Source organism: Tetrao urogallus (genome assembly GCF_951394365.1).
Source record: "Tetrao urogallus genome assembly, chromosome: 19".
Lineage (NCBI taxonomy): Eukaryota > Metazoa > Chordata > Aves > Galliformes > Phasianidae > Tetrao > Tetrao urogallus.
This window is the reverse complement of record NC_136832.1, coordinates 10,255,130-10,278,260: the sequence shown is the minus strand read 5'-3', so window position 1 is coordinate 10,278,260 and position 23,131 is coordinate 10,255,130. Positions and strand designations below refer to the sequence as shown.

General features: G+C 41.4%; 1 protein-coding gene across 2 annotated transcripts in view; it reads right to left on the bottom strand.

Moving 5' to 3' along the window:
• Positions 1 to 6,047: 6,047 nt before the first annotated feature.
• LMX1B (LIM homeobox transcription factor 1 beta) overlaps positions 6,048 to 23,131 on the bottom strand; it is a gene marked incomplete at both ends in the record, with an annotated part of 94,133 nt that continues 77,049 nt past the window's right edge. The window contains 6 exons of one of the 2 annotated variants that reach the window (XM_079544824.1): positions 6,048 to 6,205; positions 7,936 to 8,097; positions 8,996 to 9,062; positions 9,430 to 9,507; positions 10,413 to 10,591; positions 13,501 to 13,733. In XM_079544824.1, coding sequence (XP_079400950.1) covers positions 6,048 to 6,205; positions 7,936 to 8,097; positions 8,996 to 9,062; positions 9,430 to 9,507; positions 10,413 to 10,591; positions 13,501 to 13,733 — 877 coding nt within the window. The remainder of the gene's footprint in view (positions 6,206 to 7,935; positions 8,098 to 8,995; positions 9,063 to 9,429; positions 9,508 to 10,412; positions 10,592 to 13,500; positions 13,734 to 23,131) is intronic. The other variant, XM_079544825.1, reaches the window with a different exon arrangement.

The following is a 23,131-nucleotide window of genomic DNA, read 5'->3' as shown; positions in this document are numbered from 1 at the left end:
GTTTTATTTTTATCTCTGGAAAACTGAGCATATTCTTTCTGTAGGTGAGAAACAGCATTTAGTTGGAAACCGTAATTCTCAGCTTAAAAATAGTTTCAACATAAATCTTTGAAGGAAGTCTATTAACAGTGTCTAAGTTGCCTTACAACACAACTAGGCAGACAAGATCGTATCACAGCTCTTTGTGTGATAATTCCATTTCTGACTGTTGTCAGCAGGGAATATGCTGTGTCAGGGCACAGGCACAGTGGGGTTCTCTGAGTAATCCTTCCCTCAATGGACCTCCAGCACCAGGAAGCAGCAGGACAGCTAGAGGCTGCACCCAGGGCACTGTTAGCAGCAGCAAATAGCTCTTACCTCCACAAGCTTATCTGAGTCCTGGACATCCACTCAAACTGCTGGTCTCCCCAGCTGGCAGCAGCAAGAACTAATGCAGTGTTTCCCTGGAGCGGTTCACGCGACATCAGAAACTGACAATCCTCTACACCTCTGCTGCTCAGTGGATCAAGCAGATGGCTCCACATCACCGAGAAAAAACCAATGCAGTGCCCGGTTGCAATGATCCCCTGGTTTTCTGGCCTGAGAGAACAGTGGAGCCATCCCCCAGTATACACAGAACACTTTCAGTCTGCAAAAGCAAAGAAAGAACTGCACTCTGAAAGAAAATCCTGTTTTGTTTACAGGTTGCTTTTATTTACAAATATACTGAGGTGTAATCTCTCTCTTTTTTTCTTTTTCTGTTTTTGCTTCAGTGTCTTTCTGTGGGTGGGTGTGTGCACATGGAGGAAGCATAATGTTTGAGAAACTCATGCATCGTGGCTGCCAGGCCATAGTGGCAGAAAATAAAATCAGCAAAATGAAATTTAAAAACACTAATAAATAATTTAACAATGACAAGTAATTAAATAATAAAGAAAACAACAATGATCTACATACATTATGGTGGTTTTTTACCGACACAGAAGGAAAGAAGGGGGAAGCTACTGCGAAAGGCAGATGGTTACGTGTGAAAGAGCATATTCATATTTTTACAAGTTAAACAAATTGTAACAGACAACTACAAAATACTACATTTTGATAACATAAATACAGAATATATAAATATACAAGTAATACAGCCATACACAGCTAAAAAATAGGGTGTTCACTTAAAAAGAGAGTTCCCAATGTAAAATATCTGGCAGTCCCTTCACAGTCACTGCTGAACAGAACAACAGTGGCAGAACCAAGAGGACGTGGGCTGTGTCCTTTAGGGAGGCAAATGACCGCCACTTTACTGGGGAAGGCCTCAAGTGAGTGAGGCTGTGCCTAAGTCCCCCCAAAGGCAACACCTTCTGTACCTGCCCAAAGGCAAGCACGTGCCTAAGGAGCCCCCTAGTGAGACAGATTGAAACCTGAAGCCCTGGCACACTGCAGCGGGTGCAGCTGCTGTCTGCCAGTGCCACCAGGTGAGGAGAAGGGCTGGCACCTAGAGATGGACCAGCACATGCAGGAGCCCCTGCTCTCCATGGATGTGGGAAGCGCTTTGAGCATTGGATTGTGTGCAGCGCAGCCCTGAGCACTTCATACTTGGAGTACTGTGGCTCCAGCTTCTGCAGCTTTGTTGTGCTTCAGTATACTCTCTTTCCTTTCACTTTTGCAACAAAATCTGGGACTTGTAAGAGCTCTTTCCATCTTTTTTGCTTCTGCTGTTAAATTTTAGCAATTTTTTGGGGTGGCCAGGATTACTGATTTGAAGAAGGTGCTCTCACAAACCCCAGCTTGCAGCACCCTGGGAGCATGGCGGAGAGCTGGGTTCCTGGGGTACCTGGGAGGCTTTGGATGTACCTCTGATTGCTAAGGAAGCTGGAGTGAGTCCTGAGCAGAGTGAGAAGAGGTAAGTGGGTTCACACCGTCCCTGGAAGGTATGCCAGCATGAAGACCCTTCCCCATGCAATGATGGCACAGTGAAATGGCTGCCAACAGAAGAGCACTGACCTCCTTCAAGGACATGGGAGTATTCATCAGACACAGGCATGGTGGGTCTGAAGAATCCACTCAGCAGCCATCGTGAGACTGGAGCGAATCATGTGTGAGCATGGTTAGCAGTGACTGAGCCAAGTGGTCCAGGTGTTTTTAACGACAGATTTTAAAGAAGAAAATGAGATCAAAATTCTTGGGATGCTGTTTCAATCTCATTCAGTTTAACTACTGTATTTTAATTACAACTATAGTTCATGTTGTGACTGTGAAACATATCTACCACCAGTCCCTAAGCACTTAGAACACAGGCTTCATTCCATAGTACTTTGGAAAACAGTGGGCTGAGAAGAGCACTACATGGTAGGAATTGTTCCCTTGACATTCAGCCATGCAATGAAACACACTGCCACCCAGCTGAGAGCCACTTGGGTTTGGTGGCTGCACGGCTCAGAAACCATTTATGAATGTAGGAAAATCTGTGTGCTATCACTGCTTTTGTGAACAGATCTGAAGACCTCTGAGGAAGATGTAATGTAGTGTATTCACTCTGATCTCACAGAGATCCTTTTTAAACATTATTGAGCAAACACCAAAACCTAATTAATCATCTTTTACTTAATTGCATCTTGTCACCACTTTACCTTAACATGTATTCCTTGCTTAGCCAAAACAACATGATTGAAGCACTGTGAAGACCTCACTTGATGCATTTATATTAGAGAAAGGTTAATTTCCTAGGGAAAATGATCACTGTAAGGTGCATGTAATAAACTGCTGTCGTGACCTCTAGCCTCCAAGCTCCCATATGTGCAATCATTGTTTGTGGTTTCCGTGGAAGTGCCAGATGCTAAGAATTTTTGGCAAGGGTTTATCAACTTGACTCAGTATAAGGTATTACTGTGATATGGCCCATTAAACATTTTACTTTTACCTGATTGGTGACATTTCCCTTGCCAATAGAAGAGTAAAAGAAAAATCAAAAAGGTCAGAGGTTGCTATATAATCTTTTACTGCAGGTCCCAGGTTAAAACCACAATGATCACGCTCCAGTAGGATAATTCATTCCACAAAAAAAAAAAAAAGTGACATTTATTTTGTTTTAATGAACTTTGGCCTTTGCCAGATATAATGGGTCTGCTGGAAACCTTCGGCTATACATTCCTTCTCTTGACCAGCAGCACACAGTGGCAAGAGAAGCATTATGTATGCCAGGCAGCTCAACTTTGTAGTGCCTGTGGCACCAGAGGTGGAGGAATATAGCTGTGACACCATCACACAACACACTGACGGAAAAGAGATGGTAGATACAGGCACACTGCAATGAAAGAGAAAGAAAGGGTGGCAAAACGCCATCTAAAGAACAACAAAGGATTATGGCTATTTTAGCTATCAAATGGGATATCTGATCCTTTTCTTGGAAATGGATTGTATTTTCAACATCCAGGACAGAAGCAGAGGTAGAGTTGGGACAAAGCAGTTCTGCAGGTCACATTATAGCTCTCATACAAGTCTCTGTTTACATTAAAAATATCATTTCAATTCTGCCAATAATGAGGGACAAAGCAAGATTTGTGTCTAGTTTATAAATCCAGTATGTTTGAAATGGTCAAGATGCTTTTCTATGACTCTAAAGGAGCACAGGAGGAGGATGGGGGAAGAAAACAACATGAATCCATTGAGATTGGTGGTTATGAATGTTTATAATGTGCCATACAAAAAGTGCTTGCCTTCTGCCCTGCAAGCAGTAAAGCTCACCTGAGTTCCTTATAAATATTTATTACCATGCAGAGAGAAAGGAAATTCTTTATTTTAATACACAAGGAAAGGGAAGGAAAGAAAATTCTTCCAATTTCAAAACATCGGGGCATTCACAGCCTTCAACTAAAAAGCCCTATCAGAAAGTGAGAGAATGGTCACCAGCAAAAGCACACGAGTGTAAAGGCCCCAACTCCTCAGAGAGACGAGATGGGCAGCTGCAGGGAGGGGAGCATCCTCCAGCACCTGCGTGGGGCCATGGGATCCTCTGGGCACCAGGAATCATGGTATGGGTTTGGCTGCCGTGCAGCAGCAGAAGGGGTCTATCTCCAGATCTGTGCTTCACTGCTGTACTGTATGCACAAAGTCTTCACCCCCAGTGCTTGCCTCACCTCCATAGAGTGAAGCTGCATTAACTTATCTCAGAGATAAAAGTTTGCTTGCTTAATAAACCCCTAACTCACGGTCCACATTTCCATTCCAGAGAGAACCGTGAAGGTATTTGTTTCCTCAAACCTGGCCTCTGATCCTTGCCACCCACCCCTCCTGGGCACACGGAGAACTGTTCTGCACCAGGATGGAGGTGAGCGGCCGTGGCGGAGTCGCCTGGCAGGACGGCGCTGGGCGCAGTGGGCGCTCCCTGCAGGGATGCTGCCCCTCAGCCAGGACCCCAGGAGCGACCATGCTCTCGTGACCATGCTGTGACCTTTGCAGACTGCAGCTCTGCCGCACTGCCAGTCCTTGGCCCAATGTCATCCAGTACGCTGGACTTGGTTTTGGCTGTTACGGTCAATACAGTAAAGGTATTTGTTTCAGAAAGTTCTATCCTGCCAATCTTTCCCCATGAGCTCTATTTTGAACACACCCTGTAATTACTGATATTACCCTGGCAAATTTTCCCCATGAAGTTTTCTCCACTAAGAACCATGACTGTACTTGTCTGCCTCTCCACATTATAATTATCACCAGGCAATATTCATAACTATGCTATTATTATTTATGATATTTTATGCCCTACGAAAACCTATATGACATATGCTCAGACTTCAGAGTCTGAGATGATCAGACTTCAGCTGGGACATTCCCTTCAGTTCAAGCACTTCTTGCTCCTCCATTTGCACTACTACAAGGTTAGCTGGAGTATTTATTATGAATACAGGAGTCCCATCGGTGTGAAACCTGCAGGCATTTGATTTGACTCCAGTTCAATACATCCAAACCTCCCATTGTGATCTCTTTCCTACTATTTTTTCTCAGTTGGTGCACATTTCAGGACTTCTGATGGCTCAGTCTAGAATAGTATACCATGGATTCTTGCTGAGGCAAGACAATTAACTAAAGGAGTGATTAATTATTCCAGATGGACAATGGAGTATAGCACACTTATGCCTCATGCAAAACATAAATAAACAGAACAGAATGAACAACACATCTGCCAATCGTAGTCTAGACTTAAAATTTGGCACTGAAATACTTAGAAACAAAGTAAATGTTTTATTCTCACACTTCAGAAAAATTAAATAAAACTCTGTCTTGTAAGCACCTTTAGTTTTAATTATTTAAGATCAATACTAATCTAAACGCCTCTGTCCCTAACATGCATCTCATCTCCAGGGTCATAGACCTTTTTTATTACAAAATCACTGGCTTTCTCCACAAATATTACTGTTAACCAGTTTCCTCAATATCATATGTATAAGGGCTATAAACTAATGAGCAGATCTAGGTTATGTAGAAAAAGTGTAGAAAGGAAACAAATGTTGAACGTCACATTTACATTAACTTCTCACAGTTCAAATGGCAATTTATCCACAACATAGTATGAATCATGCAGCAAGAAAAGGGAGGAACCTCCAGTTTCTTTGATTTATTTGTCATATGGTTGACTGATGTCAGTATCAGTGGCTTAAAAAAATTTAAACATCCAAAAGAAAGGAAGAGAGAAAGGAGGAAAAGGTCTAGCTTTCCGCAAAATCCATTTCCTTTACAACGAAGAGCTCAAACCAAACCAAAACAAAGGCTGCTGAAGAGCAGAGTCTTCTGTTCCTCTCATGCTTCTCTCTTGGTCTGGTGCAAGCTGAGAATCAAGGGTATGTGACTGGTAGATGTTTTTGTTTATATATGTATGTATGTAGGTAGGTAGGTACAGATATATGCACGTACATACATACATATATGCACACCAATACAGTCTTCCTAAAAATGCTCTTTGCAGTCCAGAGGCAGCAGGAGTCACTGTGAAGGAAGAGCTGGGCAACATATGGCTGTAGAGTCTGCACTGGAAAAAGTCACTGGCTAAATACACGCCGGCTGTTTGTTTTCGTTTATTTTCATGAGGCGAAATACGAGCTCTGCATAGAGTACAGCCTGTCAATGGGGTTTCCTACCCTAGCCTGCATGGAGTTAACTTCAGAAGAGGCAAGAAAACAGTCGCTCAAGCTAGTTAAAGAGGTATCACTGTCGATATCATGAAAAATGGAGTCGTTTCCTGCAAATGAAATGTATACATTAAGCTGTATTCTGTGCAGCCAGAGGACACAGTACACACGGATGCGATGCTTGTATATGGCACACTGCAGCAAAAGGGAATGCTTCTGGTCTTGTTTTTGCATGTTAATGCAATTTGGCTCTAAGGGTCTGACCTATAAAAAGAAAGGCTAGCAACCAATTTGCAGAGTTCAGCTGGCAGCAATATCATTTAGAAATGCGGAAGCCTGCCAGTTTCTAATATATATGTCAGTCAGCAGCAAGCCTTGGCTGATGACGTGAGCAAACAGTCAGGGGAGAAGAGGGCTCCTGGTGCCCCACGAGCTGCCACTGAGCACTTGTGGGGGCTCAGGGCAGGAACGCAGGACCACTGAGCCCACAGAGGGAAAAAGTGGCCTGAGCACCATAACCAGTAATGGCCTTGGTTTACACACGAGGCAAAACGCCGGCCGACAAAGCCGACCGGGCCCAGGAGGAGGCCCAGCTTTCCTGGCCTCAAATAAGCTATAGCTGCAAATATGCTTTCTTTTCAGAAAATTCCACTCTTTGTGGACTGGTTTGGAACACAGCGCCATTTATTTCCCTTAGCAACTACAATTTCAGCTTATTTCATATTTTAAGGTACCAGAAAGAGCTCTAGCTCAAGTAATGTGCGCTTTAGGAAAGTGTTACTCTGGTTCTTTTTCCTTGCACGTTCATTTAAAATGGCTTTGTCTTAATTCCTGCATTGATTTTGGAACACAGGAGTTGCCTCCAGAGGAGTTTTGCTTAGAAACTGCCAAGCACATTGTTAGCAACAAAATCACAAGTCATCTAATGCTCATTTGCACTTCAAATATCCTACAGTATTTACTAAATTGCCTGGCGAGCACTGTGGTCTTGCCCCAGTGGAAAAAGCAGTCATACAGACCTAAGCCAGATTTCTTGTTAGTCTGTGCAATCCATGCTCATGACAGTCACGTGCACGTTTAACTGCAATGAAGTGCTCCTGGTCAACACAAAAGAGTCTGATGTAAACAGGTCCTCTTTGTCTACGGCAAGGCCAATAGTCACAGTCTGAGAAATCTTCTGAAATTTTATTTAAGTGCCACACTGCAATTGTTCGGAATCAATTATTAGGCAGCTAATATGCTTGAGAAGCATTTAGTGTACCTATTCACTTGATGTTGCATGTAAGGAAATTGTAAAAGCAAACCATCATCTTGATTTTGGACAGAGAATATAATTGTGCAGGAGCAATGTCCTGTGGTGACATATCTCCCGATAGCTCAAAAACAAATCCATGCATGTGATCTGAGGGATCTTTGAGGGTTGGTTATTTATTTTTGAATAAATGGATCACTTCTCTTTATTAGACCACTTTTCAAGGCACTATCTTCCCAAAGCTTCTAGGAAAAAGGAAAAACTTGTGAGGAAGGTAAGGAAAATTTGTCACTGTTTATTTTTAGTCTTGGACAGTGATTTAAAAAAGTAAAGCTGGAGAGATAATGTTGCTTTTCTTTATCATTTATCAAAACTATACTCTGTAGTAGTGTCCAGAAGGTGGGAAGAGCCCTCTTCTACCCTTTTATGTGTACATGAAAATATACACACAAAACTGACCAGTAGAAATTCCTTTGTACAAATCCCAGAAAAAGACTATAACAGCAAGTAACTCCGTTGAACCTTTGGAGTGTGAACCAGCATACGAACCCTGCTATTTCTGATGCGGCAGAATGATGCATGCCTTACCATAAGGGTTCATGTGGTCGCCTGGCATTTGTGGAGGGGTCAGACCCTGCTGAAAAGGGTCTGTCCCATAACTGCTTTGATCCATTGCTACAATCTGCTGCTGTGGTGGTGCAAGTGGTGTGTAAGATGTCATCATCCCTTCCATTCGGTTAGACATTACTTCTGCAAAAGACACAGGAGGGCACAGTCACTGCTTAGCAACAGAAAGGCTGCAGATATCACTGCTGATGACATTACTGAGCATAAGAGCACTGTGAATGCATGTAGGAGTCTGTGCCATTCAAAGATGCCTTCCCAATCTTGTTTGAGAGTACGACTATTAAGTGCAAAGATCTCTGGACCATACTACCCACTTGTGGGTGCTGGCTCATATCTTCCCAAAGTCTCCTTGTAACTGCTATAGCCCTTACATTCTCTAGTGCCTGTTCGTGCCAGCCTAATACTGCTAATGCAGAAACAGTACAGCAACTCTCTATGCTGGAGTGGATGTCATGTGGAGCAAACAATATATGTTTCCTTAACAGTAGCCTGCAGAGTAGCCCCTCATGCAGCTCATGATCCTCAAGGTCATGACCGTTTTTCTGCTCTGCGTCAGAAGAATTTGAGGCTGCAAGGCCTTGAGATGCTGCTCTTCAGCAGCAACCCTGAAGCTGCAGGACATGTTCTGGCACCTCTGCCCTGGACCTGGGGCACAGGAGGGGCTCCCTGTAACACCGCTGAGCACGGTACCCTCTCTTCATAAGAAAATAAAGCTAACTGGAAGATCTCCATTAAGTGAGCTTCCTGGAGATTTCCTCCAGTGTAAGCTCCTCTGCACTGCAGATTTCTTACAGGAAGGTACTGGCTTCTGTAAGCACCTCGTGGGTCTGAGAAGAATTTGGGATAACATACCACAGTCACTCAGACACAGCAGCTCTGTGTGCTACCACAGGTAATGGTACACACTTGTGAATACCCTGCATGGCTGTACTGAGACAGTATGTATCCATGTGGAAATGGCACTTTGAGAAAGCTTGTAGGTTCTTTCCCCCTTGCTTTGCCTCCATCACAGATCCCCTACCTTGCCCTAGTCGCTGAGAGTTTTGTTGCTCCTGCTGCTGCTGGTGCCTTCGTGCTAGTTTTTTCATCTGAGCAAAAGAGGAAGAACAGAACAATCTCATGGGTCTGAATGGAACAATTTTTTCTTCTTCCAAAATTCTCTGTAAACATCAAATCAATCAATACAGACCACTTATATTCATGCATATAACACTTTGGGTTCAGTTTCCAGTTCACATTTGCAAATAAAATTTACTCCTGGTGTTGTCGTGCTTGTAGGACATGAACTTAATGTTCGTGTTCCTGCATGGATGTAGACAGCAAAGCATGCAAAATGTGCATAGTTCAGTCCCTTGGATCGTTGTGATATGTTCAACATCTTGGGGGTGGGGAGAAGGGAGTCCCTGTTGCAGAACAATTCGTGTATTACTTTTGAGAACTTGAGAAACAACCTACCTTTGCTCTTTGGTTTTGAAACCAAACCTGGACAACCCGCACACTGAGTCCTGTTTCAGCTGCTAAAGTTTCTCTGACCTAGAGGAGGAAATGTTTAAAGCTGTATTTTTTTTTCCCCACATCTAGTAAGTCACATTCTGAGGAAGATAATTGCATTTACAATAAATACTGCATGCACAGAATTTTTTTTTTAATTCCTCGTATTTTTGCACAGTCTGTGCAAGCTCTGCCCTTCACATCACTACTTTCATAAATAATAAACAAGTATTCTGAGCAGTGTGAAATGTTACTAAATCATTTAATGATTTTTAGTTTACTAATAAACCAGTTCTGCATGAAAAATTACAGACTTAGCTATGAATTATGTTTATGCTTTTGGCAACAGGGCACACTGCACTGTCCCAGGAGACGCATTTTGTACACCTTCAGGACAGTGTCACTTTTTGCAACAAATTTTGTGATACAACTCCACTTTTTTTTTTTTTTTCTCACCAGACAAACTCAGGATTAAATAATTTTCTAGATTAGTTTTCAAAAGATTTCATTTTCACCAGCTTCATCATGCCTTTCCTTAGCTGCTACAAATGAGATAACACCATGGTTAACTTTCTTAAAAAAACAGGACTGGAAGGACAAGTGGTAGGTCCAGGGCTGTGCACCCACCTCCCCAGAAAGTGAATCCCTCTGTGGTGGGAAGGAGGGCTTGAAGTCACTTTACCCAGGTTCTGAAAGCCCATTACTTTGTTTTACAGCACGCAAATATGTTGCTCTATAGGAATCGGTCACAGAGCTGCTCTACATAATGAATAACAAAAAATGACATAGACATAGAACTGGTCCCAGGATGCTTTCTGGTTTCTGCATTCACCTCCAAGCGCCTGCTGCTGGCCCAGGAAGGGGCAGGGGCCTTTGTGACCTGATGCTCTCACCCTGTGCACTGCTGGGTGTCAGAACAGAATGTAGGTCTCTATGGAAGCACCTACCTTCCTACAGGGCTTGGAAGACACTTCAAAGGATGCTTTGAATGCTCGTCTCTGCTGTGTAGTGAGTATTGTCCTCGGTCGTTTAGGTCTCCTTGGGTCCTTCCCATCATCACTTCCTTTTCCTTGTGTTACTTGTCCTTTGGTGGGCTTAACATCTCCATCTTCATCATCACTTTTAACTGGTGAAAAATCAACAAGATATAAAACTATTTGTGTTCCACCAAGACAACGGGGTATTTGAGAACTGCTCTTCAGCTACAAACTCATCAACAGGTCAACGACTGTGTTTATCTGCAGACCTACATTTACTACAGGCAGGAGGAGGCTATCTTAAATCTGTGTGTATGGCCTAAATCAAATCCCACAAAAGGAGAAGAATATTTTTCTCTACTTAATATATAATCGAGGGCATGGGACAGATCAGGGGCTGTAAATTCAGAATACAATGCGGTATCTCCATAAACTGGTACAGGGACTCTTGGTACCCTTCTACCATCATCTGATTCCCTCTTTGCTCACCTGCTGACTCTGCTGCAACCACACTGGCTAACACACACCTTTACCTTCAAAGAATAGCTTCATCTTCTCCCTCTGCACTACTTTCAGAGAGGTGCCGTTGTCCCCAAGGCTGAGGCAGCGAAACAGTCTAAGTGCAAATATTTCCAAAGAATCTTAAAGTCTGTTTACATAAATATAGTGTAGATTCCAGAAATTGTTCTGGAAATGTTGATGCTCTGGAGATAATATTAAATAAAGTCTTTTCCCTGTCATTTCAGTATTCTTTCTCTGTTCATTACAAACTATCAATACGTGTATGCACAAATTTATTTTTCTTGGCAAAAACACAAATATGTACGTGCTTATGTAAATAGATTATTTGTATTTTCCGCTGTTAGGCTATGAATATTCTTACAGTCTAGTGATATTATGTATGCTGGTATATTGCACTATGAAATTTCATTCTCAGTGGCAAGCATTAAAGAATAAGTCTGAATTCTGATGCGAAAAACAACTTTTCAACTCAGTATATTTCATTTCAACAGACTACCAGGGTTTTTTTTCTACCAGAAGACATTAATGTACAATTCCAGGAACCTCAGCCTTAAGAAACTCACCATCATTTTGATATATTCAGAAATTACATTTGGGGAATTAACAAATTAGACTTTTATTCATTATTGGGTCTGATTATTATGCACCTAGCAATCTAATCACCTTTTACTTTAATAAGCATCTTTTGCCTAATGATTAAAGAGAAGTTCAGTCATTTTAATAACCATGACATTATTAACTTTCCAGCAAGCCATTTCTAAGGAAAGGTTAGTGAAGATTAGTATTGCTCATTGGAGAGTTACTTTTGTGTCCAGTGGATAAATATTTGATTAGAGAAGGACACACACTCAGCCAGGGGTACAGGAGATCATTTGCTCTCACTCAGGCACTTAGGAGATTTGTGTTTTCAGTGCATTTGAGAATGGGAGACAAAACATCTCATTTAATTTGTCAACTTGTTTTTCAGGTTCATGTCTGGCTAACAGAGTATAATGGAAAAAAAACAAAAAGCACCTCCAGGAGTAAGAAACTATCCCTTGTGCCAGTGGAAAATGAAATTGAAAGCAAGCCTGTTTTGTACTTCTTCGGCAGCCGACTGCCCAGTTGATCACAAAGTACAAAACCCATGAAGGAACGTGCATCCATGCCAAACACGGCCCTCTGAGGCAGGCAGCTGGCAACAGCCAACTTCCAGTCCTGGCGTGGCAAGCTCACACTCGCTGGTGGAAGGAGCAGGATCACCATGCTCAGCCTGCAGGGCTGGGCACAGCTCCGCACTGTTCTTTTCAAAGGGTTTGTCTGGATACAGACTGCAGCAGGTTGCTGAAGCTGGGATGGCAGAACAACATGCTGAAGGGCAAGTAGGAAACTCAGACACCTCATGCAAATTCACAAAGAGCCCAAACCCTGTGATATTGGGATGACAGAGCAAAGCACTCATGCTCCTGCAAATACAGTAGGGCAATAAATAACAAGAAAATATCTGGTCCTGCACACCCTGCTGACACAGCAGTGACCTTTCTCTTGTTGCGTTCCCAACCAAAAATATAAATTCGAGCAATGTGATGAATATGACTCTTGGATTAGGGACAATTACAATAAGGACAATTACTGTGCCTATTTTCCCATAAACTACAGGCAAAGATCCAAGTTGTTTGTCTGCTTAATGGAATGGTGATTGTTGATTTTCCTGGACATTTTCTTGGGAAATAAATGAGCAATTGTGATGACTGGCACCATACTGCACACACACTGTCTCTAGTCTTGGATTCAACCAGGGCACACACGCAACGAGAAGTTTCCAGTCTCAGTGAGAGCACATGGCACAGATAGGAGGAATGCTGTTCCTCCTGTTTATGCTTGAGCCTGACAGGCAGCCCTCACTGTAACTGCTGCCAGATGCTCTGGGTTTTGGACTGCAGAATCTAGACCCAGTGTGTGATCTTTTTATCATGTACAGTACTGTGCTCAGTCCCAGCCAGACAGCAAGCAGCTTTGCTCACTCTTTCAAAACTTTCCCTTGGAGGTGGCTGGAGGACACCCAACAGCTATCAGCTGGGAGAGCTCCAGGGCCTTCTTTAGGAGAAGCTCTGCTTGCACAGCATGGTGACCTGCCACCCATTTTTCTGGCTCATTACTGAAAGTATATGAGCAGAAGATTCCCTGATATCAGGGCAAAAATATTTTTGGAGGAAGGAATGCCTGTGGAAAAGAGTAGGCTTTGAATGAGGTCTCAGGTAACTGAAGTCAGTCTGATTCACGTGCTGCGATCTCACAGAAACGCACAGTATTGACCCCTCAAGAAACCTCAACGCTTCTTCAACTTTACTAAGACAGCAGCAAATTAAGGAAAGGAACAAATTCAGAAAGAACAACTGGTAGCGGGGATTTTTAGCTGTGCCTGCTAAGAGTTGTAACTTGTATGGATGACAAAAGCACGTAGAGAAAGTGGATGCGTAAACGAATATGTTTTTCTGTAAAATGCTCTGCAAGCTCTTCCAGCTTTTCCAGCTGGCACAGGAGTGGGAATGCTCACCTGAGTCGGAATCATCTGGGCTGACGGAGCTCAACAGGTCCTTTTCTTTCTCATAGTCACTTTTACAGAGCAACTGCCCTTCCTTAAGAACAAACTCATCCCCTTTTCTCAGCTGTCGCTCACAAACGCAGCAACAGAAGCAGCTTAAGTGGTAAACGCACTCCAGGGCTCTCATCACGAATTCTGTTGGGGCAATTTTTTCCATGCAGCCACTGCACTTAGCAGCAAAAAGCCTGAAAGAAAGAGAGGCAAAGAAGTCAAAGGGAACATCAGATCCACACAGTGCATGAATTTAAACACATAAAGTTCTTTAATTTAGCTACAGATCAGACTGCCTCATACTTTTGTAGATGGGGGACTTGCATTCTTAGTCTTGGAAACATCACAACATATTCAAATCTCAGACACTTTGGACTGCAGATTCCCAAACTGCCTGTGCTGGATAAAAATATAAAGATTTGTTCTCATCCCACTGCTTTGTTCCTCTTTAGGATAAGAAACATTAAGGCGCTCTCAGAGTTTGGATAAGTTCCTTCAAAACCAAACTTATTTTAATTCACTTTTTAGAGGAAAGGCTGAGCCAGACTTTTCTTTATGCAGGCGTTTTGATTTCAGAATATATTTCATGACTTCACCTTTCTGGTACTGCCTGTGTCTGAACACAGAAACAAGCATGGAAACGCAGTGCTGTTGCTGAGCAGATGACACACACATGCAATCACACACATGTAATTGATAAAGAGAGGAGTGAAATAATGTGGCTTTTCTTTGGACGTTGAGTTATTCCAGAATAACCTGTTTCCAAAGACAGTCCTGTGCATTTTAAATGGTGTGAAACATCCTTTGGCAGAGACAGGCAGTGATACAATCTGCTAAATTACCACTATAATCACAGGCTCTACAATATACACTATATTCCAGACTAATTCTTATTAAACCTTTATAAACCCCCTCTTTCATGCGTCATTAATTTTCTAAGATAAAGTTAGAATGATATTGATTAATTTTATTTTGCTTTTCTAATGGCAACTGGGAATCTCCTTAAGTGAGCTTTTAGGAAGGCGGCTGCTTCAAATAAAGATGAATAGCTGAGTTACGTCCCTGTACCACACAGTGGATTTGGTAATTTGAAATTCAGTGGCTTTTATGGCAATACATCAAAGCGCAAGGTGCATTAATATTTACATTTTTTCAATGAAATTAACACAACTGCAGTGATGCGTTCACAAGAAAAAGGAGATTCTACATTGCATGGTGGCGTATGATGATTTTTTGGTTTTTTTTTTTTTCGTCCTCAGAATTATCACCTTTTTTATTAAGGGCAAATATGATTAATTTTAGAAGGCGCAGGCTGTGGCACCTATTGAGCCTTCCAAAGCCTCCATTTTGTCTGAGCTGAGAAAATCCAGCAAAATGGCAGTCACTAGTTCTTCAGCAAAGCAATGAAGTCACAAAATAGGCAAGAGGGAAAGGAAAATGTAAATACATTTGCATACTGCATCCAAAGAAAGGCAGACCGCCCAAGAACTTGTGTGGCTCTTACACCTGTATCTTTTGATCTGAAAAGAAATCTACTGTAGTAACTTTGCTGGTTTGTGCATATCTTTGCACAACCAGAGATACAGCACAACAGCTCTGTGTTGTACAAATCACAGAAGGAACACTGAGCAACTCCTTCTTGAGTACACAATGGAATAAATTTATTAAAGGAAAACTGACGGTGTGCAGGACCACCAGCCACTGCTGATGAAAGGGCTTCTTAATGTCATACTGTCTGCTGGGTCTGTCCACAACTTTTCTCTACTGTTAGAGGCAAACTTCAGCAGCAAGAGGGAAATGTGATTTTACGTTCTGGCTACTAAGCATCACAAGAATATCACAGTGCTTTCGCTAGCAACTTCCTATGCAGGAAATATTTCTATCTATGCACAATAGCATATCTGAAAGGATTAAAACACAATGGGGGAAAAAAAGAGCAAACAGATTTTAAGCACTTAAAAAAGTTGTTTCTGTTTAACTGCTTAAACCTATTTGACTCAGTTTAATTAAGCTTGTATCTTTTGTCTGAGGACTGTTGCGACGATGGAGCACACTTAAAGAATCTGAAGATTAGCAAATCTGGTGTGAAGGCATCCGGCTCCCCTGACTGCCATCAGTTCATTTATACTGGTGTGACAGTTAACCTGTGCACGCTTCAGTAAAACTCAATGGCTGGCTATCAGGAGGGATGGGATAGACCCTACATGTGGTAGCTGCTCTGCTGGGCTGCAGATGTAACAGCCTGACCAGGAAACATTGCTGCATTTCTGTTTCTACAGTCTCCAGGTTCCTGACTTCATCTGAATTTCAAATCAGTGCTACTAGCCTGAGAAATCTTAGAAAGAAACTCAGGAAAGCGACTGCGATCCTGCAGGTACAGGCACTGATCTGTCTAAAACCCCTCGCAATACTGCTGCGATGATGATAAAACCCAGCATTGCAGTCGGGCTGTTAATAAAAGTAGTGCTGAAAGATCGGTGTACTTTGGAGGCTTTCACAGAAAGAGTTAATGCAGGATGTCTGCTCCACCACCCCCCTTTGTAGGCAGACCAGGGAGGCCAGGCTCTGAGACACACTCAAAGAATAAGGGCTTTTTCTCTTTGAAAGAAGAACCTAGCAGAGATGGCTCCAAGAGAAATGTACATTAAGTCTTCCTAGATCAAACCATTCTTACTGCAAACCCACTGGATCAGCACCAGCACTACGTGGGCAGCACTGCAGAACTGCACGCCAGGGCCAGGAGAGCCCAGGCAGAAAGGAGCAGGCAGGAACCTCCCTGCTTCCCCTCTGAGTGGAGCAGTAAGGGCAGCAGCTTCCCTCGGAGGGCTGCGGGAGGCCGGACAAGAAAGGCCAATGCAGCACTTCTGCAGAGAGCACATCAGCAGCTTGGGGCCGCTGAAGCTGAGGCTGGACTGACACTGCAAAAAATGGTGCACGACATTAGATAAGACAGCAGCTGTCTCCAGTTTTCTCCCAAGCAAGCTGCAAAATCTGCCACCGTTCAGTGGAAGTGCAAACACAAATGTAGCATTGTTTAGAAATAATTTTAAGGAGGAAAGCATACACTCCCCCTCACATTTCCTAGCTGGAACATAATAATATTCTGTTGTCTTCTTATCCTTGTGCTACAGCGTGTATTGTTTACGTGACCGGTGTTTTCTATGCCATACTGCTTTACCAAGTGGCTTTTCTTCCCCCTTGTTTGCAAAATAAAAGATATGCAAAGAAATGTATTATTGTCAGTGTACTATTAAATCATTCAAATTAATGTGCATTTGTCTGACAATACTGTGTTATTTTCATATGCTTAATTGTCCCTTGTCAATCTAACAACATCCCATAAACCTTACTTGGGTACTCTCTGCATTGTAGCATGCACTCACCCATCTTACATTGAGTTGGATGTAATTCTGTGATTATAAAATTTTCATTGCATTTATCATTTAAAATGTCTATAGATGTTTTTTAGCTTCCAGAAAGTAACCCAGGGTTATGCACTTCTCTTTTTTTTTTTTTTTTTTTTTTTTTTTTTTTTGTACAAGGCAGTCTCACAACAGGAAACTAATCTTGACAAATGACCAGACTTTGATATCTGTGACCTAAAACACTGCTCATTAGACTGTTCATTTTATAAATGAATGGTAATAAACCTGTTGAGAAGTGTAGGATAGCAAGAATACTTTACAGATCACCCATTTGTAGGTTTTAATCAAGGCAACACATTTGATGAGGAGCATGCAGGTATCTATGCAGAGACAAACACTGTCCTACTCAACTACATTTAAAGAAATATTTCTTTTGTTTTCTATACATTTTGCAAATAATTTGCATAGCTCTGACTTTTTACCCCCACGGCTGATTATCTCCAGCTCTCTTAAGTTAATGTCCAACCTCAAAATCCTTGGACTTGTTAAAGTATGCGGAGAGTGGAAATCAAATGCCTTTATTAGAAGCCCCAGGAAATCTCTGACTCCTAAGCACAACGAAAACATTCCAAAGAAAATTGTTCAAAGCAGACAAAGGAGAAAAGCAGAACAAGAAACCTTGTTTTGAATCAACGACTGCAAGAGTTTTATAAATAAATTATGTTGCATGGACTATTTTGAAAGACAACTCAATAACTTCAGAAGTTTTTAAGTGTGCTTGTCTCCATGACTGAACCACTTAGGAGATTCAGCTGAGCTCAGGTTTGGAACAATGGCCTGTTTGTCCATTCAAGTATTTGTAACAATCACCAGGAAGTAAATTTACAGTACAAGATAACAAAAAATATTCACAATTTTAAACTGGGTGAATTTACTAAAATAATTTTGCATTTATTGCAGGGCAATGAAATACTAAGACATGTGGCCCTGTCTTTAAACAGTAGAGGAAAATGTTCACCAGCGGAAGAGGCCATAAAGATTTTATTTGTTAGGATATCCCTGTGAAGTCAGGCTGAATCAGTAATCCTTAGGAACAACCACAGTTACATGATCTGTTGTGCCTTCCTGCATGGGCACAACCATCTGGTGTTTAATATGTATCACTGATTTATTATCTCTTGCACAGCTATCTTGCTGTAAGCTTGACCCTGATATGCTCCTGAGAATCACTGTTCTGCTGTTTACTCTTATAATGTCCTGACAACCCACACTTTACCTTTCTATTACTCATCCAGGTTCTTCATTTCCTCCTGTTTGTGGGCAAACATATTTTAATTGTTTTATTATAACTAATTTAATCTGTGCTGAGAGATCTCAATGTGCAGTGTGAAATTTGCTGTACACATTAAGTGCGGTTCAAGAGGTTTGTTGTATAGGACTGAGGTATAAAAATAGACTCATTCAGTCAGGTTGTTTATTTACTGGACCTCTGCTGCAAAGCAGTAAATAGGGAGTTATTATCTGTTATTTGATATATGCGAGAGGACAGATGTTGCTGTCTAACTATCAGAGATGTTGAAACATTTTCCTTTCTCCGTTATTCTGACATTATGTGTTGCAGGAAACTACAGCAGATAGCTGCATTTTCTTTTTTTAATAACTCTGCAAAGATGGTGGACACAAGCTTTTGTTAATAGCGTAGGTATAGTCTGAAACTCTGATACTTTTTTTTCTGATAATAGCTGGTATATGACATCCCTATTGTGCCTATATATCCAGCTGGGAGATCACTTGGCACTCAGAGAACAAAATATGTTAGAGACAAAGTAAAATACATTATGCTTTTCACACAACTGAGTTTTATTAAGGGAAGAAATTAAATTACTAACAAATAACATCTGTTACTTCTTCGTCAGGAGAAATTTTGATGCTTCCGTGATCTTTAGACGATGCAGAATGGGGAAAACACTACGCATTTTTTCAACTGTAGGACTTGAATGGTTTTGTAGCGCCTTCCAGCTCACGAGTGCACATAAAAGATGAAAACTTTCTTGGTTGCACTAAATCCTGAACATTCAAAAAATCTCACGTGCACTAAAGAACTAAAGCAGAAATTTAATTTTATTATTTGGAAAAGAAGAAACTCCAAAAAAAAAAAAAAAAGAAACCAATCCATTTAAAATATTTTCCCTGCAGAAAAAGTAATTACATAGTTTATTAAAGCCAATTTCATAGATGAAACTTCAGCAAAATAAAGCTAATTCCCTTTCACTGAGCAGTAATAAAGCATGCACAAAAATTAAAAGTTTCTAGGAAAAAAAAGTAATATACATAGAGAAACTAAAACAAAAAAGCCCACCTTTCTCTAGTGGGAAGTCTGAGGAAAGCATTTATGAGCCCTCTATGTGTTAAGAATACTGACTACTAACAAACGCTGCATTTGAAGCTGTGCTGCACAGTGGGGAAGTGGATTTCTACTTTCAAATGTGGCATATCATGGCACCAAGGTTTTTCCCCATAAACACTCTACTCACGTGTCCATGAGGAGGACTGTGGAGCTACCCACTGTACCTACAGAGACAACACAGTCCCACTGTGCGCTCACACCCTGAAGCCCATGGGAGCTCGCACTCCTGCTCCTCCAGCTCCCCTGCCTGATCCTGACAGTGAACTGTGGCATCTACACTGCTAAATTAGCACCCTTTGCTTGGGATTTCTTTCCTAGAGGAATATTACAGAATCACACAATCACAGGGGTTGGAAGGGACCTCAAGAGATCAAGTCTAAGCAGGTATCAGTACAATAGGTCAAACAGGCAGGTGTCCAGATGGGTCTTGAATATCTCCACAGAACATACATGAGGAACGGGCCCCATCTGCCTGAATGGGAACGGGATGCCAGCCTTCACATGGCGCTGCTGGGACCCCGCGGCTCCTCCTGGGCCCCCTGCACGTGGTACCCCAGGCCCAGGCCCTGCTCCACAACAGTGCTGCACAGCCCCACCATCTTCCCACTGACTGCTCCGGGACTGAGCCCACCATTCTGAGACTAATGAAAAAGAAGCAACTGATTGCGAAGGCAAATTGTCAAAGTGGAAACAGAACAATGGGAGAAGTTACATCTTCCTTGACTATAAAGTAAAACATAAAATGTAAAGTATAGAGGAGTTTCTTCCTTCAAGTAGAATGCAACAAAATGGATTCTTCTCTTTGCTTAATTTTCACCCTTTAATTGACCATTTTGTTTGACTGCCTTCCATCACTGCCACACAGCTCTCTTTTATAGCATGTTTCCTTACAGTGCTTTGATGGAAAAATTTATGAAGAATCGAATTATTGCTGTTAGAAGGGAATTAAAACAATTTTTCATTTACAAAGTCACTGATATTGCTCTACTGTGCTCCACCTTTGGGAATCCAATTGCTCTTCCCAGCTACTCCCATTCCTCTTTATAGCATGGCAATTGCACTGTACAGATTATGGCTGCAATTTTCTCCTAATCTGTTCTGGAGAATAGAAACTGTTATAAAAGTTAAGGGCTCCAATTGAATTGATAAAGTCAGGATTGCAATTAAGAAGCCTAATGGATTAACAAAATACAACGATTTTGTTAGAATAATATTTTTAGGCAGCACAAACATTTGGGGAATAATGTGATTTTGTCTTCGAGTTTAAAAAAAAAAAAGGTGAATGGGCTTCTTTTATGCTTTTTGTATAACTTTAAATTATATCAAAGTGCTATGAAAGCATAATAGGTCTGGGGAGTTTGTATTTCTGCTGGAACTCTGCTAAGCAAGTTCATTATTGGCAAACAGCATTTTCCCCATTTTTCTTCATTTGGATCCATACTCAGTTATTTACACATATTACACCAAATCCATCTTTACTCACTACCTGTACAACCTCACTGATTTCCAAGCACACAAGATGGCTGATGCTGTGTACAGTGAGGGCCTTATTTTGTAAACCAGATCTGTGAGAACTGCTTTCTTCAATGTACTGAATATTCACTAGTCTGATAAGAAGTCTTATCTTTCTTGTTCTCTAAGTGGCATACTGAATTTACAGTTGCCTTTGAATTTACATTGCCAGCAACACAGTGAAATTCTTCTAATGTAATTTTTGTATGAAAATTTACCCTAAAGGCTCCATAAGCAAGGAAATTGTACTGCTGGTGATTCACTGCTTTGGCCTTCACTTTTAAAGAAAAAATAATCGTGTCAAAACAATTCAAATGTAATTTCTAAGTTATTTCTTGGCTGGCAAGAATGACTTAGGGAAAGAATTTATACAGGGCCTTTCCTCTCAACTGAGAGTATTAAGAGGAAGAAACGTTATTTGCCAGTATAAAACAAAATAACTTCCTGTGCCTGCTGCACTGATGCTGTACAAGAGCTTGTGCCCAAACCCATCAGCACAGCCAATTTAGAAACTGATTTGCAAGGGAAAGATACCTTAGTCCTGTGGTGTTAATGTCTTTACAGTGGGGGGTCTATTGCCAGCTTCTCCAAACTCATCAACACAATCTATTATTAATACCCAGAAAGGCTTTATAGTATCTTTATTGCACAAGGCAATGAAAGCTCTGTGGTGTAATCTGTTATCTATATTGCAAAAACATGTGAAATAAAACAAAACATAGACACTTCATAAACAAAATGTTTCATCTGTTACATCTCTCTGCCTCTCCTATATATAAAGCAGTAGGGTGCAGGAAAAGCGTTCAGAGAGATTTGCTGTTAGATGTGGGAATGCCTTCATTTTAAATTTTATTTGTAATGTGACAAACTTTCATCTGAATGAAAATTTCTGCTTCTTTCACTGAGATGAAAAAGTTTAGCTCTCTGCAGAATCAGGCTGTGTTTTATTTGGAGAGCAAAGGAGTTTAGGAGCAAAATGCAGCATCTAAAAAGCTAAAGGCAAGCTCTTCGAGGTGCAGCCACAAGCTGGTAAATGCAACTTCAGCATACAACGGTGGTGAGATGAAGACAGAAGACGAGGCCCCCACAGAGGCAGGACCAGGTATTTGTGTCAGGGGCATTGCCATGGCAGGAACTGAAGAATTCGTCTCCAGTAAACAGGAGCAAAAATAAGTGCCCACAGGCATTTCCCTGGAGGCAGTTTTTCCTTTGGGAATCATTCAAGATCAGAATTTGAGTGGAGAGCTGGGTGTTTTCTTCTGCTATTGATCTAAATATCTGCATTTGATACGAAAAGAGCAGAATTGTCCTACACTTAGATTGTAGGAATAGACAGTATTAGAAATATCATTTAACAGCAAGTAAGTAAACATACAGTTGAAAATCAGAGATGATTTTAATAGATTGCAGCAAAGGTGGAAGAGGGAAGGGGAAAGAAGGGGAACAGTTTTAATATTTGATCTGTATGTGTTTGCAACACAGTAAGAATAAAAAAACCTTTAACACAAGTGCCCACGTCTTATTTCCCAAATGTCCCTTCATTATTTGCCCGTAGAAAATAAACTGTTCTTTTGTAGTGTTTCTCTTTTCAGTCAGACTGTCAGCTATTATTTTTCTATTTCCTCTTTCTGTCACTTTGCATTATTTTTGGTGCTGTAATTCCCATTTGTTCCCACTCCTATCTTCCTGTCTCCCATTGTTCCATTTTTTAATCCCCAGTTTTACTCTTCTTCAGCTCTTTTTTGGCCCGCTCTCAGTAGGGTTTGAGAAAATACCCAGGCGTGACTCCCTGCTATAGCAACCACACCTCCCCAGGAAAGCCACAACAATCTCTTCGGGACGAGGAAAGTCTTTCACAAGCTGGCAGCAAAAGTAAATCCTTCTTCAAGGAACAAGAAGGATTAGCAGAGAGCAGTGGGCTGCAGACTTAACCCTACCCCTCATTTCTTTAGAGCACCAGTCACTCAGAACCCCACTGTGCTGTACAATTAAACAGAACTAAAAAAAATCCTGAATGACACAAGAGCCGGATTGTGTAAAGGTTTAATTCCACTTTAATACCTTTCCAAGTTCAGAACTCAAAGATAGCAATTTAACCCAAGAATCCCCATCTGAGCATGAAAAGTTGCTGTTTGTCTTACAAAAGTCCCTAATTTATTCTGCTGTAAATCATGGTCTATTAGCTTGACCTTTAAGGGATGGAAACTTATTTTTCACCCAATCATCTCTACATAGTTTCTCTTTACTGCCATTCTCCAACAAAATTCACTCACTGATAAGGCAGATCAGCAAAAACATTTTCCTGGAG